The sequence below is a fragment of the Priapulus caudatus genome, unplaced genomic scaffold, assembly GCF_000485595.1.
Source record: "Priapulus caudatus unplaced genomic scaffold, Priapulus_caudatus-5.0.1 Scaffold1359, whole genome shotgun sequence".
Taxonomy (NCBI): Eukaryota; Metazoa; Priapulida; class Priapulimorpha; order Priapulimorphida; family Priapulidae; genus Priapulus; species Priapulus caudatus.
Window position 1 is genome coordinate 60,543 of NW_014578420.1, and position 16,001 is coordinate 76,543.

General features: G+C 42.5%; 2 protein-coding genes across 5 annotated transcripts; one reads left to right on the plus strand and one right to left on the minus strand.

The window, feature by feature from the left end:
- The first annotated feature begins 1,867 nt into the window (after positions 1–1,867).
- On the plus strand, positions 1,868–5,827 carry LOC106816366 (40S ribosomal protein S18). 2 transcript variants are annotated; one of them, XM_014820961.1, is made up of 6 exons: positions 1,868–1,955; positions 2,164–2,262; positions 4,043–4,129; positions 4,680–4,781; positions 5,189–5,280; positions 5,705–5,827. In XM_014820961.1, the coding sequence occupies exons 1-6, from the start codon at positions 1,953–1,955 to the stop codon at positions 5,778–5,780; spliced, it is 459 nt and encodes a 152-aa protein (XP_014676447.1). In that variant the 5' UTR covers positions 1,868–1,952; the 3' UTR covers positions 5,781–5,827. The 2 variants fall into 2 exon arrangements, with proteins under 2 accessions (XP_014676447.1, XP_014676445.1); XM_014820959.1 differs by having other exon boundaries at positions 1,946–1,997.
- Positions 5,828–9,323: 3,496 nt separating this feature from the next.
- On the minus strand, positions 9,324–15,404 carry LOC106816364 (stAR-related lipid transfer protein 7, mitochondrial-like). 3 transcript variants are annotated; one of them, XM_014820953.1, is made up of 3 exons: positions 15,335–15,388; positions 15,188–15,246; positions 9,324–11,469 (listed from the first exon to the last, which is right to left on the minus strand). In XM_014820953.1, the coding sequence occupies exon 3, from the start codon at positions 11,132–11,134 to the stop codon at positions 9,983–9,985; it is 1,152 nt and encodes a 383-aa protein (XP_014676439.1). In that variant the 5' UTR covers positions 11,135–11,469; positions 15,188–15,246; positions 15,335–15,388; the 3' UTR covers positions 9,324–9,982. The 3 variants fall into 3 exon arrangements, with proteins under 3 accessions (XP_014676439.1, XP_014676438.1, XP_014676440.1); XM_014820952.1 differs by lacking the exon at positions 15,188–15,246 and having other exon boundaries at positions 15,335–15,404; XM_014820954.1 differs by lacking the exons at positions 15,188–15,246; positions 15,335–15,388 and adding an exon at positions 15,109–15,186.
- Between the last annotated feature and the right edge of the window lie 597 nt (positions 15,405–16,001).

Consider the following 16,001-nt stretch of genomic DNA (forward strand, 5'->3'; position numbering starts at 1 on the left):
TGGAAAGTGATTTTGCGCAACTTATCAGATCGTGCGCTTTGAGTGGCGCCACCGTCGTTGTAATCAAACTGTAGTCGTTAGTTTTAAAACATTTTTTAAAATATTTCTAATGGTGATTGAACCATGAAACTTTTTATGAGCGTAATTATAATCTAAATTAGCTGAAAATAACTCTAGAACCTAGAGTAAACTCTCCCCTTAAGGCTAGAACCATGTCGCCATAGATACTACAATGGAGACGTAGATTTTAGTATACGTCATAGGTATACGTATATTATATTTTACAAAGTGGCGTATATATATGTTTATGCCATATGGTATTATAGTAAGAAAGTATATATATTTTCCACTGGCAACCACATGATAATTTAGCAAAAAACTCCTATATAATTAAATAATTAGCAGCAGTTATTTTGAAGAATTATAATGCCACTTGCCCAGCACGTCGTATATTTTATCGTACCCAATATTCTACCGTTAATTATTTTGTATGAGTCTTACGCAAAACAAGCAAAAAAATAGGCATTTATATCAACGTGGTTTTAGTCTTTTATGGTAAAAGTTATAACTCTGACTTAATTCGTGTGTGTGCCTCTTCCGGCTGGAACGTCACGAATGCACTCATAAGTAAACATTGATATCATCTTATCATGAGTGAATAATAATATATCTTTTAAATTATTCACCCCTGATCTCATAATACAGACACACGTACGTTCACCCCCCCCCACACAATTCGATTCATTTACTTTATTTACACTTATGGAAATTACATTTTGAAGGTATTATATATATTAATTGCATCAAACAAATTAATTAACAAAGTAACTAAATTTATAGGTGTAAAACTAAATAAATAAAGTGATAAGAGGGCGAAATTACATTTCAGTTTTGCAGACAGCCACTCCTGTAGATTACAAAATAACTAGATGAATCAGCATTGATGACAAAATTACAAAATGATAAATAATATATTATAGGTGCACACATACACGCACGCTCACGTACGCAGACCACTGATCTCTATTATACTAACTAGTATCTCTAGTATCTCTAGTATGATCTCTAGTATGAGATCAGTGACGCACACACACAGCCTATCTTGTATCTCGTATCTTGTATCTTGGCGCCCTCTCTTGTATTTCACAAGGCACCCGAATCAACGAGTGCGGGGATTATCTAGAAAACAAAGGGATAAACGTCGCCTCTAATTTTCTAAATGTTAGTTTCACGAATCGCCAGAATTTTTCTTACATATTCTAATGCTGGTTTTAATATTCCATGGCTGTCTCTTCTCCAGTTATCTATTTGTTGTCCCTCCTTATATATTTCATAACTATCACAATTATATAAATGTTCCATATCTTCTTTCATATCCTTATTAAATCTATTACACTTATCATTGCTAAAATTATTTTTAAAGTATCCTTTTAGATCAATCATGCATGTTTTGCATTTAAATGCAAAACACGAATCGGTAAATGATAATTCTTTCATATATTCCTTCAATCCGCATGTTTCAATGTTTATCATGTTCATTTTTGTTTTGCCTCTAGTTTTCAATTTGTCTCTTTTAATTACTTGTTTTAGTATGGCATCTTTGACTTGTTTTTTCCAGACTCTTTTTGGTTTAAATCCTAGGGCTGTAAATGAGATTTCTAGTTCGTACTCCTCTAGGATTATTAATATTTCATTTCCCCAGTTTCTTCCTTCCTCTTTGATCTGCTGTATAAATACTTACTTCATTAATCTATTGTTGTCTAACTTAATTATGTATTGAAGTAGCATAAGTTTTTTGTATGCATACACAGACGCGCCCGCACGAAGAGAGAAAGGGCGGAATTGGCCGAGATGTACCGATTCCAACCTCGATACCAAACTGTACCACCGGAAGTCAACATACCGCGTATGGTCGCGCCATCTGCTTCCTTTTTGAAATTAACAAGGCAATCATGGTAGGTTGGGAAAACTTGCCTGATAAATCGGGCAAATCACCAGTAATCATTTAATGTGTCACAGTTTAATTACGCAGGTTATTAGGAGTAGTCAATAGTCTCGGCTTACAACCACTTTGTAAGTCTTTAGAGCCCAGAGCAACTGCGAAATCGTAGTGTGATTGAACCATATTTTGTCGCTGACTAGAAACGGCTGTTTCTCTTCCAGTCGTTGGTGGTGCCAGAAAAGTTTCAGCACATTTTGCGTGTGATGAACACGAACATTGATGGACAACGCAAAGTCATGTTTGCCCTTACGGCTATCAAGGTATGTATGTCTGAAACATTAGTTATACACTTCACGTTCAAATAACATTGATTCACTATAATTCCAAGAACGATACTATTAGTATTACTACCAATACCATTGCCATTGGCATTGTTGATATTACCATGTTGATATCGTAATACTATTACTACATTCCACTGTTGATATTACCAGGAGTCTATCAATATGATATTGATAGACTCCTGATATTACTAATACTATTTAACAATACGAATATACGATTTATAGTGCGTTCGATTTGCTTCCCCAGAGCCACCTGGGTTAACCTGGGTAAGAAATCGAACGCATCTGGTTTAGGGAAGATAAACGAACGGTTTTTGGGTTAACCCGGGGTTAATTATCATCATGGATGCCAGTGACAAGAAAAAAAGAATAGCAATTGCAATCTTATTATTAATGAAATCTAAGAATGAGCAAACACGCAGACGTTATAACTCCGCTTTGCTAATCTGAGGGTGCGGGTTTAACGTCTGCAGTCACCCTTGTAAAAATTGTTGCAATTTTTGTTGTGGGCATTGGATTGGTGAATCGATTAGCACTGAGGGCGTGACGGGGGTATATCCGACCCAAAATATCAAGTACAGACCTTCTGTTTGTCAATATCGCTTTCCGAAGACTTTATCTCTGTTTCAGAACTTTGTTTTCATGCAATAATTCATCCTAGTAAGAGTAACTTCGATATTTTTGGCCATCTTGGACTGATTTTTCGATCGGCCAATGAAATTCACTTCCGGTAGTTTCGGTTGACGTCTCTGTACACAATGGATGCTGACAATGTGAAACAACTATGGCGATATTGCGGGGGCTCTTGGCGCGGACTACCATGTTTCCTGTTGAACATCGGGAATAGCAGAAGTAACCGGAAGTGATTTTCATTGGTTGACAAATGTGAATGAAGACAGACAATTTCGTTTGGATGTTTATATTTACCATTAGGTTAACAACTTGATATATTCTTATGTTGTGGCCGCTTAGTCTGAGTCGGCTCGGACTAGCTTCATTACTGCTTGGAGATTTTTGATTTTTGAAGATTTTGACGATTTCGTTGCAATGAATTGTGGGATACTTCCCCAAGTGAGCGGCTCGGCTAGTGGGTTACTTCGGCCTCACCCGGATAACGCAAAAATACCACGTGACTGCCAAATCGAACGTATTTGGGGCTGGCCAGACTAGACCCAGGTGAACCTGGGGAAGCAAATCGAACGCACTATTAGTCTGTCACATCGTGCACACAACCTACCAGTACCATTCATCACCTCTTGCACCATGATATTCCACCTATGCCGCATTTCCCGCAGACATGCGAGGTCTTTAATGGTAGAGTATAAGAGGATAAAATACTATTTGTACACAATAATTGAATGCCTGTGCACAAATTGAAGATTAATTGTTGCTGTCGTTTCTTGTGATAAACAGCTTACATCACATTTGGCAGCATGGTGTGCATAGGTGTGAGGTTGTTGTGTAAAAATACTACGTTTTTACCCTACTTCTATTTTATCGTTGAATACCAGCTGCTTCCGCAAGAAATTAAGTTTGTTGGAGGTCGACACTTGGTGTAGTTTATATTAGGTAGGTTACGTGCATTATGTAGCATGCTGCCCAACAGTACTAGAAGTCTAGGTTATATCTAAATAATAATAAGAATATCTATATTTAACTAAAATTCTTAATTACTGTCTTTGACGTGTGAGAGCCATGTTTCTGTCTCCTAACACAGTATCAGTGGCGTTTTGACTATTTCGTTAAATCTTCACAGGGCTGTGGTCGCCGATATGCCAATGTTGTGTGCAAAAAGGCAGACATTGACCTGAACAAGCGTGCCGGGGAGCTAATGGAGGAGGAGGTCAGTGTTTACAAAAAATAGATTAGTGTACTAGTGTTATGATTCCATTATTTTCATGGGTAAAACTATGAAAGGAAATCTTATTCGCTGTGGCTACGGGTACGGCAGCCGTATCTTAATGTCTCGAGGCTGGAGGTATGGCAGGCCATTCGCTTTCATACTTAACGAGGCAAAGATGGCGGCGGATGGCGCCAGATTTTGAAATAACACCTTGGGGAAATAAATTCACGATTTGAGAGTTTAGACAGATGAGCTAGAACCCTAACCCTAACCCTAACGCCAAAATAGGGCTTCAACGAACGACGGCTGCCGTACCTCCAGCCACTGCTAATCTTATTTGGCAAGAGATGTGGTAAACACTTATGGCCAACAATGTGTTTACACTCTGTCAGAGTGATATATAGGGTGTATTTTGAATCAGTCAACTTGGTTAATGAATCTTTATGGATTTTTATGCGGTAGTCTTAGCGAATCCACAAATTTGGACTGAGGTTTAACAATCGGATTAGAGGATTAAATGTGAATTTAAACTCTGAACTTTCCTTATCAGGTTGAAAGGATACTTACTATCATGTCCAATCCAAGACAGTACAAAATTCCAGACTGGTTCCTCAACAGACAAAAGGATATCAAGGATGGCAAGTACAGTCAGGTAAAATTCGTTCATTTATCTTAATTCTGAGCACATTAGCCTAACGGCTGCTTCCATCGAGAAGTGGGTCCTTGGTGGTGAAAAGGTTGGGAATCACTATTAAGTGTATATTGTCAGTACAGTAAAACCCGGTTAGCTTAGCTGATACAATAATGGAAAATGGATTGCTAGCTGAAACTGTGTGATAGGGTTGTACTCTCAAGAGGCTCACCCGGTGGTGCACCATTGAATTGTAATGACAGTGCCTTTTGACTTTTCTAGCATAGCATCTGTATCAACGGGGGCATTGCTAATCAGTAAGCTCATAATAAATTCTGCCAACCTCTGCACTGGGGTGAAGTGGATGCAAGTTTTCTGTTACATGGTTTGTTAACAAATTTTGATCTGAATATCCATTTATGCTGTAGGTAATGGCCAATGGTCTTGACAACAAGCTCCGCGAGGATTTGGAACGTATGAAGAAGATTCGTGCTCACCGTGGTCTGCGACACTTCTGGGGGTAAGATGCATGCCTTTACATATGTGCTTGTCCTAGCTGTCATTCACTGTGGCCAGTGTTGGAATTTTCAGTCTGTCAGTATGGTATTATTTGACAAATACAAGTTATTTGAACAGTACATGGTTTCATTACCATGGTTTCATGGTTTCATGGTTCAATTAAGTGCAACTAAATTGTAATACCCGGGTAAATAATCAGGTGGCCGTATGAATGTTATAGAATAACATTGAGAAATAAACCAAGCACTAGTAGTATTCCCATACGACCTAAAAGAAAATCCGATATCAGAAATGAGATTTCAACTCTCTTTAAATGGCAATAACATTAAATTGAAGAGCAGACTTTTATGGACCCTGGTTCCACAATTAGGATGAATGGTCAGGTGCTCAAATTTTAATGTCTTGGTGTTGATCTCTGATTGCAGGCTGAGAGTGAGGGGCCAGCACACAAAGACTACTGGACGCAGAGGAAGAACTGTTGGTGTGTCGAAGAAGAAGTAAAGTGCTGGTAGACTGTAATATATCAAATAAATATGGTAAACTAAAAATCGAGGATTTTTGTTGTTTGCCTACGAGTTCTACATTCAACTCATGTGATTTATGTGATGCACAAATAATGAGACATCTGTCAAGTTTTTGAAAAACAGCAAGTGAACATGCTTAATAATAACAATTTTATTGCAAATATCAATTAAATTGACTAGTCAATAACAAAATGCACTGGTATACATAACTTTGACAAAAATATGTCAAAAAATGCAAGACAGACTGCTGGCCAGGCCGCGAATTTTTTCCCGCCTACAAGTTATATCCATTGGGCTTGATATACGCATATCAATCAACTTCCGCATCAGACTTTCCGTACATCGAGGAATGATGCAAAAATCCGAACCTGAACCCGAACCGGGAAAAAAATTCGCGGCTTGGCCCAGCAATGGACAATGAAGTAAAACTTCACATACTGCAGACATAGTTTGGGTACCTCATTAAATAAGTTCATTCGGTTGCTAGAATATAGATAGTATCTATCTGGGTTAATTGTGACTCGACCGTGTTGATTGAAAACGGTACAGCTGACATTTCAAAACACATAAAGAAGACAACCCGTATAGACCCATAGTCGATTACACAGGCTCCGTAGCATACAATGTCAAAAAGCTTAGCCGAGCTACTAGCCCCATTGGTACAATGGTAGGCACCACCGAACACTACATCAAGAACTCAACGGAGTTAGCGGAGAAACTCAAAACAATACGTAAGGAACCAGACGAGATATTAGTCTCCCATGACGTTGTCTAACTCTACCAACACACCGATCCCAGAATCGATTAACATAATTACGTCGAGACTGGAGGCAGACACAACATTGAAGAAGCGAACCAACCTCGCCACGGGTGACATCATCGAATTTGCTCGCATTCGAACTTACGACCACATATTTCAAATTCAGAGACCAGATATACAACCCGAATTTTGGAGCAGCCATGGGTAGCCCGGTCTCGCCTATCGTTGCCAATCTACATGGAATGGCTTGAAACGAAAGCCATTAAGACAGCACCGACTGATCTCAAACCTAAATTGTGGGTACGCTATGTAGATGACACATTGGAAATCATCAAGTCTGGTACAGTCCAACGATGGACACAACACCTCAACAGTACCAACAACATCAAATTCACGTACGAGGAATAACTCGATAAAAAAATTCCGTTCCTCGATACACTCGTTCACAAACGAGAAGATGGTTCACTAAAACTGACTGTGTATAGGAAAAAGTCTCACACGGACGAGTACTTAAATTTCAACTCACACCACACAGTCAACCACAAACCGTCAGTGGTACGGACGCTGTTTGATCATAGGGATAAGATCATAATGGAGAGCGAGGACAGGGAAGCTGAAGCGCACCACATCAAGGACGCGCTAGGTAAATGCGGCTACCCCAATTGGGCACTCGAAAAAGTGTCCAAGGAGATGAGGGATAATTCGAAGATCATCGATCGCGAGCCAATCAAAATCAGGCGTTGGATTAAGGAGGCCATCTGGATCCGCAAGACCCCGAACATCAACCGTGACGAGGGAGATACAGACTCCAGGCGCGGATTTAGGCCGGTTTGCACCGGTTTCCAGAAACCGGTCACAGACTGGGTATCTTCAGAATTGACCCTCAAAATTCACCAGAATGCACCAAATATAACCTAATTTTTAAAAAATTCCCGGGGGAGCATGCCCCCGCACCCCCTAGCTCTGACTAGAACTATGGAAACTGGTCACCCAAACCCTCTGGATCTGCCCCTGGACTCAGTCACGTGTGGTCCGGAGTGGACCAAGCTGTTGCCCACTACGCCATCTGGTGGTCAAAACTGATAATCTTCAGTCAGCTTTGAGAAAGCCTCCTGATAGGAGGTGAAACGTCAGCTGTACGTTTTCCATCAACACAGTTGAGTAACAATTAACCCAGATAGATCTATAGCTTGGGTAGTCGCATTACCACCTCATCACACAACCTAGTTTGGCATGCCATCATGCTTGGTTATCATATGAGGCATGTATGACAACTGACATGTTTTTAGACAAGTGGGGGCGTAACACTATCCTATGAACCAAACGTGAGTACAATATCAAGGAGATGTTCTTACTTTGACATAGGACCATCCACAAGGAAAAAAACAAGCATGTTTAGGAAGGTTATTGATGAGGTGATTAGGCAATTAACTGTTTAGCAAGTTAATGTGATGCAATTTACTGCATGCTATAAGCTGATGGTTAGCCGATATTTGCAATACAATTACAAACCCTAAATGTTCTAATGTATATTCTACTAGCACCCAAGTAATCTACAGCAAACCAAAATGTAAGAGTATGCTGCTCTGCAAAGAGAGTATATACCTCTTTGATTAAATTAAAGAATTTTTTTAAGTTTCTAAATTTACATGCCTGTAGAAAACTAGCCCACCTACCCTGACACAATTTAACCAATCAAAGTTCATTTTCCTTTGACGCCGTCAAGAGCTTATAAGGTATACCTCATAATACCTAGTATACTTCGGTGTAATATATAGGTATAATACCTAATAAGGTATTATTAGCTCTTGAAACCGTATATATTCGATCAAGCACCTATCAGCAATATGAATCCTACCAGTTGACGGGATATATACGACTGCAAACTCCGTCATGCAGCTTTTTTAATGTTGCCGTATATGGGGAATCTTGAAATTTACTGCATTGTTTCTAACACAGCAACTTCTGTTATTTTGTTCCATTCACTAAAAGACCTTTACTGAGAAGAAATTACTCCATTCTAGCCGTGGTCTTTCAGCAGAAACTTGGTAATCAACACTGTCAACTCATTTCATTATTATAAATCTTGTGAGGTATACCTTACTTTTCTTTGTTTCAGTGTAGTAGGTCACAAACACCCTCTTCCTAGTCTTGCTTATCATTCTTCACTCAAGGACTTGGTTACATGCCACTTGGGTTATGGCAATAGAAGAATATATATATATGTTTAACCCTCCTCTTGAGGGTCAAAAGGTTATCCGACACTTACTCTTCGCATGTCAGCGGAAAGTACATTTCATGGTCCTTTCAATAAAGCCATAAAAATGCTAGGTCACCGCTGAAACAAAAAAGTATTTCAATCGCTCCGTCAGACCATGTCCTCAGAAAATGTATAAAATCTGCCCTGTGCCCCATTGACCTCCAATTTCGGCACAGTGATGGCTTTTCCTACCATGATGCTATACACCAACTATCACGAGCCTAGGTCGAGCCGTTTAGATTTGTGCCGCAATTCTGCATTTCCTCCCTATACCTTAAGTTAAGGAGTGAATGTTCCCCCTTCTTTTACACCTCTTGACCTTTGACCCCCAGCTTCGACATCCCAACTCGTTTTGACGATCCCCCCCGACGTGCCGAATATCGTGACCGTACGTCGAGCGGTTAAGATTTGTGCCCAACTGTTGACGGCCGGACGCACGGACGCACGGACGATCATGCGATTCTACAAGCTGCATCTGACTACGTCAGATGAGCTAAAAATCATGGGTCGGGGGACAGCAAACATATAATTTTTTAAGGATGGCCTAATAACTGCTACTTAAACTCCAAATAGTTAATAGTACCTAACCAAGATTGTAGAAACCTTTTTCATGTCTGACAATGACACATTGTCTTCAAGGCAATTAAAAATTTTAAGAGAAAGATGTAAACCTGCTGTTTTCTGCATTATACACACACCCAGTTATGTTCTCACACTGTGGCAGGCATTTGATTGGTAGCTGAGATTTCTGACCAAGCTACACTATGATTACCAGGCATGCCAAGTTCCGTGGGAAATCGAAATAAGCTTATTGATGTTGGCGAATATTAGTCCAGTAATCAAAATATACAGATGCCCCTATTTAAATGTGAAATATTTTTAAAATACTGATTCTTGAATTTTGATGTATAAACGCACCCCCAGAATTTACTGATGTCTGATCTTAGCGATTTTAAAATGCCGATTTTTATTAAAAAAATTCTCGTGAATACCCAACGGCAGTGGCTTTAACTTTGCACGCAATCAAACTAAAATGCCCAAAACCCACACGACACGTACTAACCTTGTGTAACATGACGCATGTCAATGTCATACACTGGCACACACTGAGGACCTACCCACCTTTTCAATTACAAAGGAAATCTGCCCGCGTACATAGCTAAGCTGCATAGTTGATCTGAATGCCGGACGGTGCGCTGGCCTCTGCCACCTGCTGTCTCGTCGCCTTCTGGCCGCCCTGCTTATCCTGGTACATCTTCGCGGCGACGTGCAGCTTCTCGACAAAGTCGGGCACTCCCTTCCTCGCCAACCAGCGGTACGCGGGGCCGGGAAACGGCGCCTGTGGGTCGTCGCTGTACGTGAGCGTGTAGTCAAAGCCGCAGTCGGTGAAGCCGCGGTGCGGCCGGATGACCATCTGCGAGACGTACTGGCTGACGCGCACGTACGAGTCGGTCGCGGGCCGCTGCGGGTGCTCGACGGCGCGCGCGACCAGCACCATCACGCCGCGCTCGTCGTCCACCTTGCCGCGCCGACTGTACACGTAGTCGCGGCTGTACATCGGGTACGGATACTTCGTCACCCAGTGCACGACCTCGGAGCCGCTCTCGTCGTCCGTGTCGATCACGTCGAGCGCGATCACGAGCCGGTCCCACTGCTTGCGGTACTCGCAGTCGATCTGCACCATGTAGAAGGCGATCGACGGCACATCGTAGAAGGTTCCATACACCTTGTACTCGTACAGATAGTTGCAGTCGGGCAGGGGCCGCCGCCACAGCTTCAGGTGCGCCTCGTCGATCATCAGCTCCCACTGGTCCATGTAGTGTGCGAACCGCTTGTCGGGATCGCGCAGGTGTTCGATGTGTTCCATGTCGGCAACGACCCGCTCCATGTCCTCTTCGCTGATGCGTTCATTATCCCAGCTGAAGAGAGCGGCGCTGAGAGCGAAGCCGACGCGAGAGCGCGACGAGAGGCTGCGGCCGAGTCCGGCGACGATGCGGCGCAGCGTCTGTTCGGTGTAGAGCCGCCGGTAGAGCGCGATGATCTGCATGAAGTGGCGGATGCGCTGAGCGACGTACACCTCGCACTGCCGTGTCAGCAGCCGGCCGATCACCAGGCACTTCTCGTCGCACATGTCGCGCAGCTTTTTCAATCGTGCCGCAGAGATGCGAGTACTGCGCCAGCCGCCACTCCGGAACGCGTCGGTCCAGTGTACGGCTCGATTGTGCACTGCCTCTTTTACGATGCCCCTGTCGAGCAGCACGCTGGGTGCCACGGCCTTTCTAAACGCTGTTGCCAACTGCTTAATCAACATCGTGAAGTCTATCTCATATCTATTGATCACGTGACCTGTGATGTTAGCTGGACGTGAATGCTCGCCTTAGAGTGCTCCTTTGTGATTGTATAAGTTGAGCTGTATGCATGTGAGCTTGCATCTGTTATTTGCACTTTGCCTCATACAGCCTTCAGTTGATTTAACAGTAACTACATGCAAATCAGCTAGTGATGTTGATATATATTAGTTAACTTTCACTACACACACAGCACTAATTTACTATATATCCGTCCTCATTCGTAAACAATTTGTCCTATTATGTTGGTCCGGGACAGCATCTAGAATTTGCAGCAAACTGGCTTTGATATACAAACCTGCAAAAGAGAAGTGGAAATGGTAGAAAAGCCATTAGTGGAACATGATATAGGCTCAATCTCGTCACGGATTACATACACACATATATAGATGTTGCACGCAATCTTCCGATCTGCGCTATTTCAAGATCGCGCTGTACATTCTTAAAATTGCGCAGCGCAATTTACCGATAGGCAGACTGCGCGGGAATCTTAAGATTGCACTGCAATCCCCCGATCAGCAGCATCATTGCGCAGTCTAAAATATAAACTCCTCTATTACAATCTAGTCCAAGATATATATACAGTCCGAGAATCCACATATTGCTAATATATAATACCAAGAGCAGATAAAGAAGATATACCGGAACGTACCCTGGTAACTATTTGATATGGTTAGGGTTAGGGTTAGTGTCAGGACCGTGAGGGTTAGGGTTAGGGTTAGGGAGTAGGCGTAGGCGACTCCCTAGACTTGTTAGTGGAGTAGGCGAGGTACGGTCCGGCAGTACCTCGGGGGATAGCTCTAGTACTATAGCCCACGTTCATTAACTGCCACAGGGCTATATATATCTTCCTACTCTTCTTGAAACTTGAAACTTGAGCGTCCAAGGGCCTGTGCTATGACTATGAGGTTATGTAGATACAATATATTGTAAGGTTACAAATGTTATATTATGCAGACTAGCTCTAGTACTATAGCCCGCGTTCATTAACTGCCGCAGTTAATGAATGCGGGCTATAGTGCTAGAGCTAGATGCAGACGTGCCAAAGCAAGGGTATTCAACCAGCTTGTTGGAGTTTTACCGTTTAGTGAGGCTCATAGGGTCTATGTCCCCCAAGTAGCTCTAGTACTATAGCCCACGTTCATAGCCCACGTATTATTAGCCCACGTACTATAGCCCACGTTCATTAACTGCCGCAGGGCTATAGAACATTGTCGGCTCAATTTCGCTACTGCAACCAGTCACCACCTCTCCCCACGAAAAATTGATCGCAAAATGCAAAATGATCGGGCTTTTCAACACTTATTTATTTACATGGACATCTCACATATCTTTTTAAACACTTTCCACAACTTTACACCATGTATTTATCCTTTTATTACTCAAAGTCAGCACTACTGGCATTCCCGTTTGAAATATTCTGGCGTGCGAATGCGTGACATCACCGCTATTGTATATACATGCACCATAGCTGCCATGTGTTTTGCCTACATATACCGGTGCAGTATATGTCTAATCCGGGGACGTCACGCCGCTCTTGCACCCAAGTAAATATTTTCAAACGAATGCCAAGTAGTCGCTGACTTAGCAGTAATAAAAGGATAAAGATACATGGTGCTGAAACGTTGTGTTGAGTGTTCAAAAAAGATAGTGAGATGGACATGCTTAGATAAATAAGTGTTAAAAAGCCGATCATTTGGTTTTGCGCATAATTTTTCGTAGCTGCCACAGGTGTAACAGGTTACAGCTAACGAAATTGCGAACGGCGACAATGTTCTAATAGATAGCCTGCGGCAGCTAATGACGTGCGCGGCTATAGTACTAAGAGCTACTTGGCGGGACATGAGCACCCTATGCAGGCCTCACATAAACGGTAAAAAACTCCAACAAGCTGTGTTGAAACACGCGTTGCTTGGCAGGCCTGCATCTAGCTTAGCCTACTATAGCCCGCTTCATTAACTGCGGCAGTTAATATGAACGCGGGCTATAGTGTACTAAGAGCTATACGTCTGCCAAATATTCAGGCAGGGGGTTCAAGGATAGAGGAACAGGGGCGTCCAAGCCAAACACCAATGTCACTTTACATCGAATAATAAACTATCAATACAAGTGCGGGGGCCGCAGCAGCGACACGCTGGCATCTGAACGTCTACTGCGGGTGATCAGTGTGCGTGGAGTGGGTGGGATTCTGAGTAAACCCTGCTATCCAAGATGTTTCACATACACGCCGAACAGTGGAAAGTGCACAGCGGCCAGGGTATCAGGAACCTTCTCAAAAGCAATGTTCGTTTGAATCCGCTTATGAAAGTTGCCACGCAGCATGTAGCGCGTACGTTTAAGATGTCTTCAGATAAAGATGGGCAAAGCTTCCATTCATTTACGCTAGTAGCACAAACTATTTGCCAAGACAGAATAGCGTAAGCACTCATCCATTTACCTACGCAAGCCTACAGGCCCTGCCAAAATTGCCCAATCAGAGAGCTGCCACCTGCAACCAATTAACCGCAGCAAAAACTGCCAGCCAACACATGCACGGCAGCAGCCACTGGCAGCTGGCATACGTTACACTGTAACATACTGACAGCTACTAGAATGAAATGACATATAAATTATACCGATTTAGCGAACATACACCTTCTTTCTAACCACAAATTTAGCTTTCTTTGAAATTTCACTGTGACAATTGTAGCCTCATACATCAGGCCCATGTACTAGATTCTACTTAGCAAAACCCACGGCCAGTCAAATTCTTTCTAACAGACAGTCAACAAATCCAAGTTTAACCCTCCTCTTGCAGGGTTCAAAAGGTTATCCGACACTTACGGACTTCGCATGTCAGCAGAAGGCGACATTTCATGCGTTCCTTTCAATATAAGCCATAAAAGAATGCTAGGTCACCGCTGAAACAAAAAAGTTTTATCAATCGCTCCGCTCAGACCATGTCCTCAGAATGTCTAAAATCCTGCTCTGTGGCCCCACCTGACCTTTGACCTGTGAACCTCCATTGGCACAGTGCCATGGCCTTTATCCTACCAATGATGCTATTACACCGACTATCACGAGCCTAGGTCGCAGCGTTTAGATTATGTGCTCCGCCAATTCTGCATTTGCCTCCCTATACCTTAAGTTAAGGAGCTGCGGAATGTTCCCCCTTCTTTTACACCTCTGGACCTGTTTGACCTTTGACCCCAGCTGCGACCATCCCAAACTCGTTTCGGATTAGCCCCCCCCACACCTCCGATATCGTGACGTACGCTCGAGCGGCGCTTAAGATTTGTCGCCCAAACTGTTGACGCCGCGACGCAACGGACGCGACGCACGGACGCAACGGACGATCCAAGCGATTCTACAAGCTGCATCTGACTACTGTCAGATGAGCTAAATTATATCCAAAAGTATAATAGGTTACGGTCTATGGTGTGGGTTAGCGATTAGGGCTCTAGCGGTTAGGTTTAGGTATAGAATTTTAGGGTTAAATTAGAGTTAGGCCGTTAGGCGCTTATGCGCACATTGCGTTTTATTGGCGGACCCAATGTTCTCTAATCCTTGCGGCCATCCAGGAGTATATTGATACACTCCTGATAATATAACATCTGTAACCTTACATTATTGTATCTGGCTCATATAGTCATAGCACAGGCCCTTGGACGCTCAAGTTTCAAGTTTCAAGAAGAGTAGGAAGAGCGAAGCGTGCTTTTTACTAATACTATTCTTGAAACTTGAAACTTGAGCCTCCAAGGGCAAGGGCCTGTGTACTCATGTACTCATACTCGTATACTCATAGTCATACTCATACTATCAGTATCATAGTCATAGACATAGTCAAGTCAAGTGAAGTGGCAGTATCGAAAACGGGAAGAGACAAAGATGAATCGCTAAACGTAAGAGGGATCATTCGAAGGCAGCACGTGTCGAAAGCAATGATCATCACGCTCACTCATATGACCGAGTGCAACGAACACCCTTCATGCAGCAAGCTTCATGATCAAGCATTGAAGCAAGCCGGGTAGACATACTGTCACATAGCCGCATCCTATTCCTACTGATTACTGTCAATGATCATCTCAACCTGAAACTAACACAGAACGGGATTAAAAGATAAATTAAAGCCAAAAATTCTCAGATACATTAATTACCGTCATTTCAAGAGTGACGATACATACCTGCAGTAATAAATCAGATTGTGCGTTAGTATAACATTTTATGACAGAAAGGTGAGACCCGAGGACAAGCATGACATTGCCTGGCAGCGCCATCTGTACACGGTCCCCCTAAACACCGGAATGACTCATAATGTCTCGAAATGACTCGAAATAACCTAAAAAGGACTGGAAATGACTTAAACGGGCTTAGAGTGTCTCGAAATATCACAAAATGACTCTAAATGACTCGAAATGCACCTTCTAAACTTTTGTAATGAATAGAAATATCTCAAAATGACTAAATTATAATGAAAATATATTATGTATCATAGAAATGTATTATGATGTCATACAATATATATATATATATGAGGTGGAGGCGATCGAGCATGAGAGAAGGATGAGGAAGGGAAGGAGGAGCGAGAGAAGCAGTGGAGAAGGGGAATAGGCGGAAAAGGAAGAAGGATGTATAAGAGGAGAATGGAGAATACGTACGCAGAAAAATGGGAGGGGATTGTATAGGAGGGAGGAGGTAGATAAGGAGGAGGACAAGGGGATGATGGGGAGGGAGCTGGTAATGGACGGTAAAAGAGAAAAAATGGTGGCAGAGGAAGAATTAAGGTGGTAAAACACGATAGGTGAGGACGTTGATGAGTGGGAAAGGGTTAGAGAAGCCAGAAAAAAGGAC

Excerpts from the sequence above, each read along its gene's own strand:
- LOC106816366 (XM_014820959.1), top strand. The coding sequence starts at position 1,953 with ATGGTAGGTTGGGAAAACTTGCCTGATAAATCGGGCAAATCACCA. Across the intron at positions 2,263-4,042 it reads TTGCCCTTACGGCTATCAAG|GGCTGTGGTCGCCGATATGC; the intron begins GTATGTATGTCT and ends AAATCTTCACAG. Across the intron at positions 4,782-5,188 it reads AGGATGGCAAGTACAGTCAG|GTAATGGCCAATGGTCTTGA; the intron begins GTAAAATTCGTT and ends TTTATGCTGTAG.
- LOC106816364 (XM_014820952.1), bottom strand. The coding sequence starts at position 11,134 with ATGTTGATTAAGCAGTTGGCAACAGCGTTTAGAAAGGCCGTGGCACCC.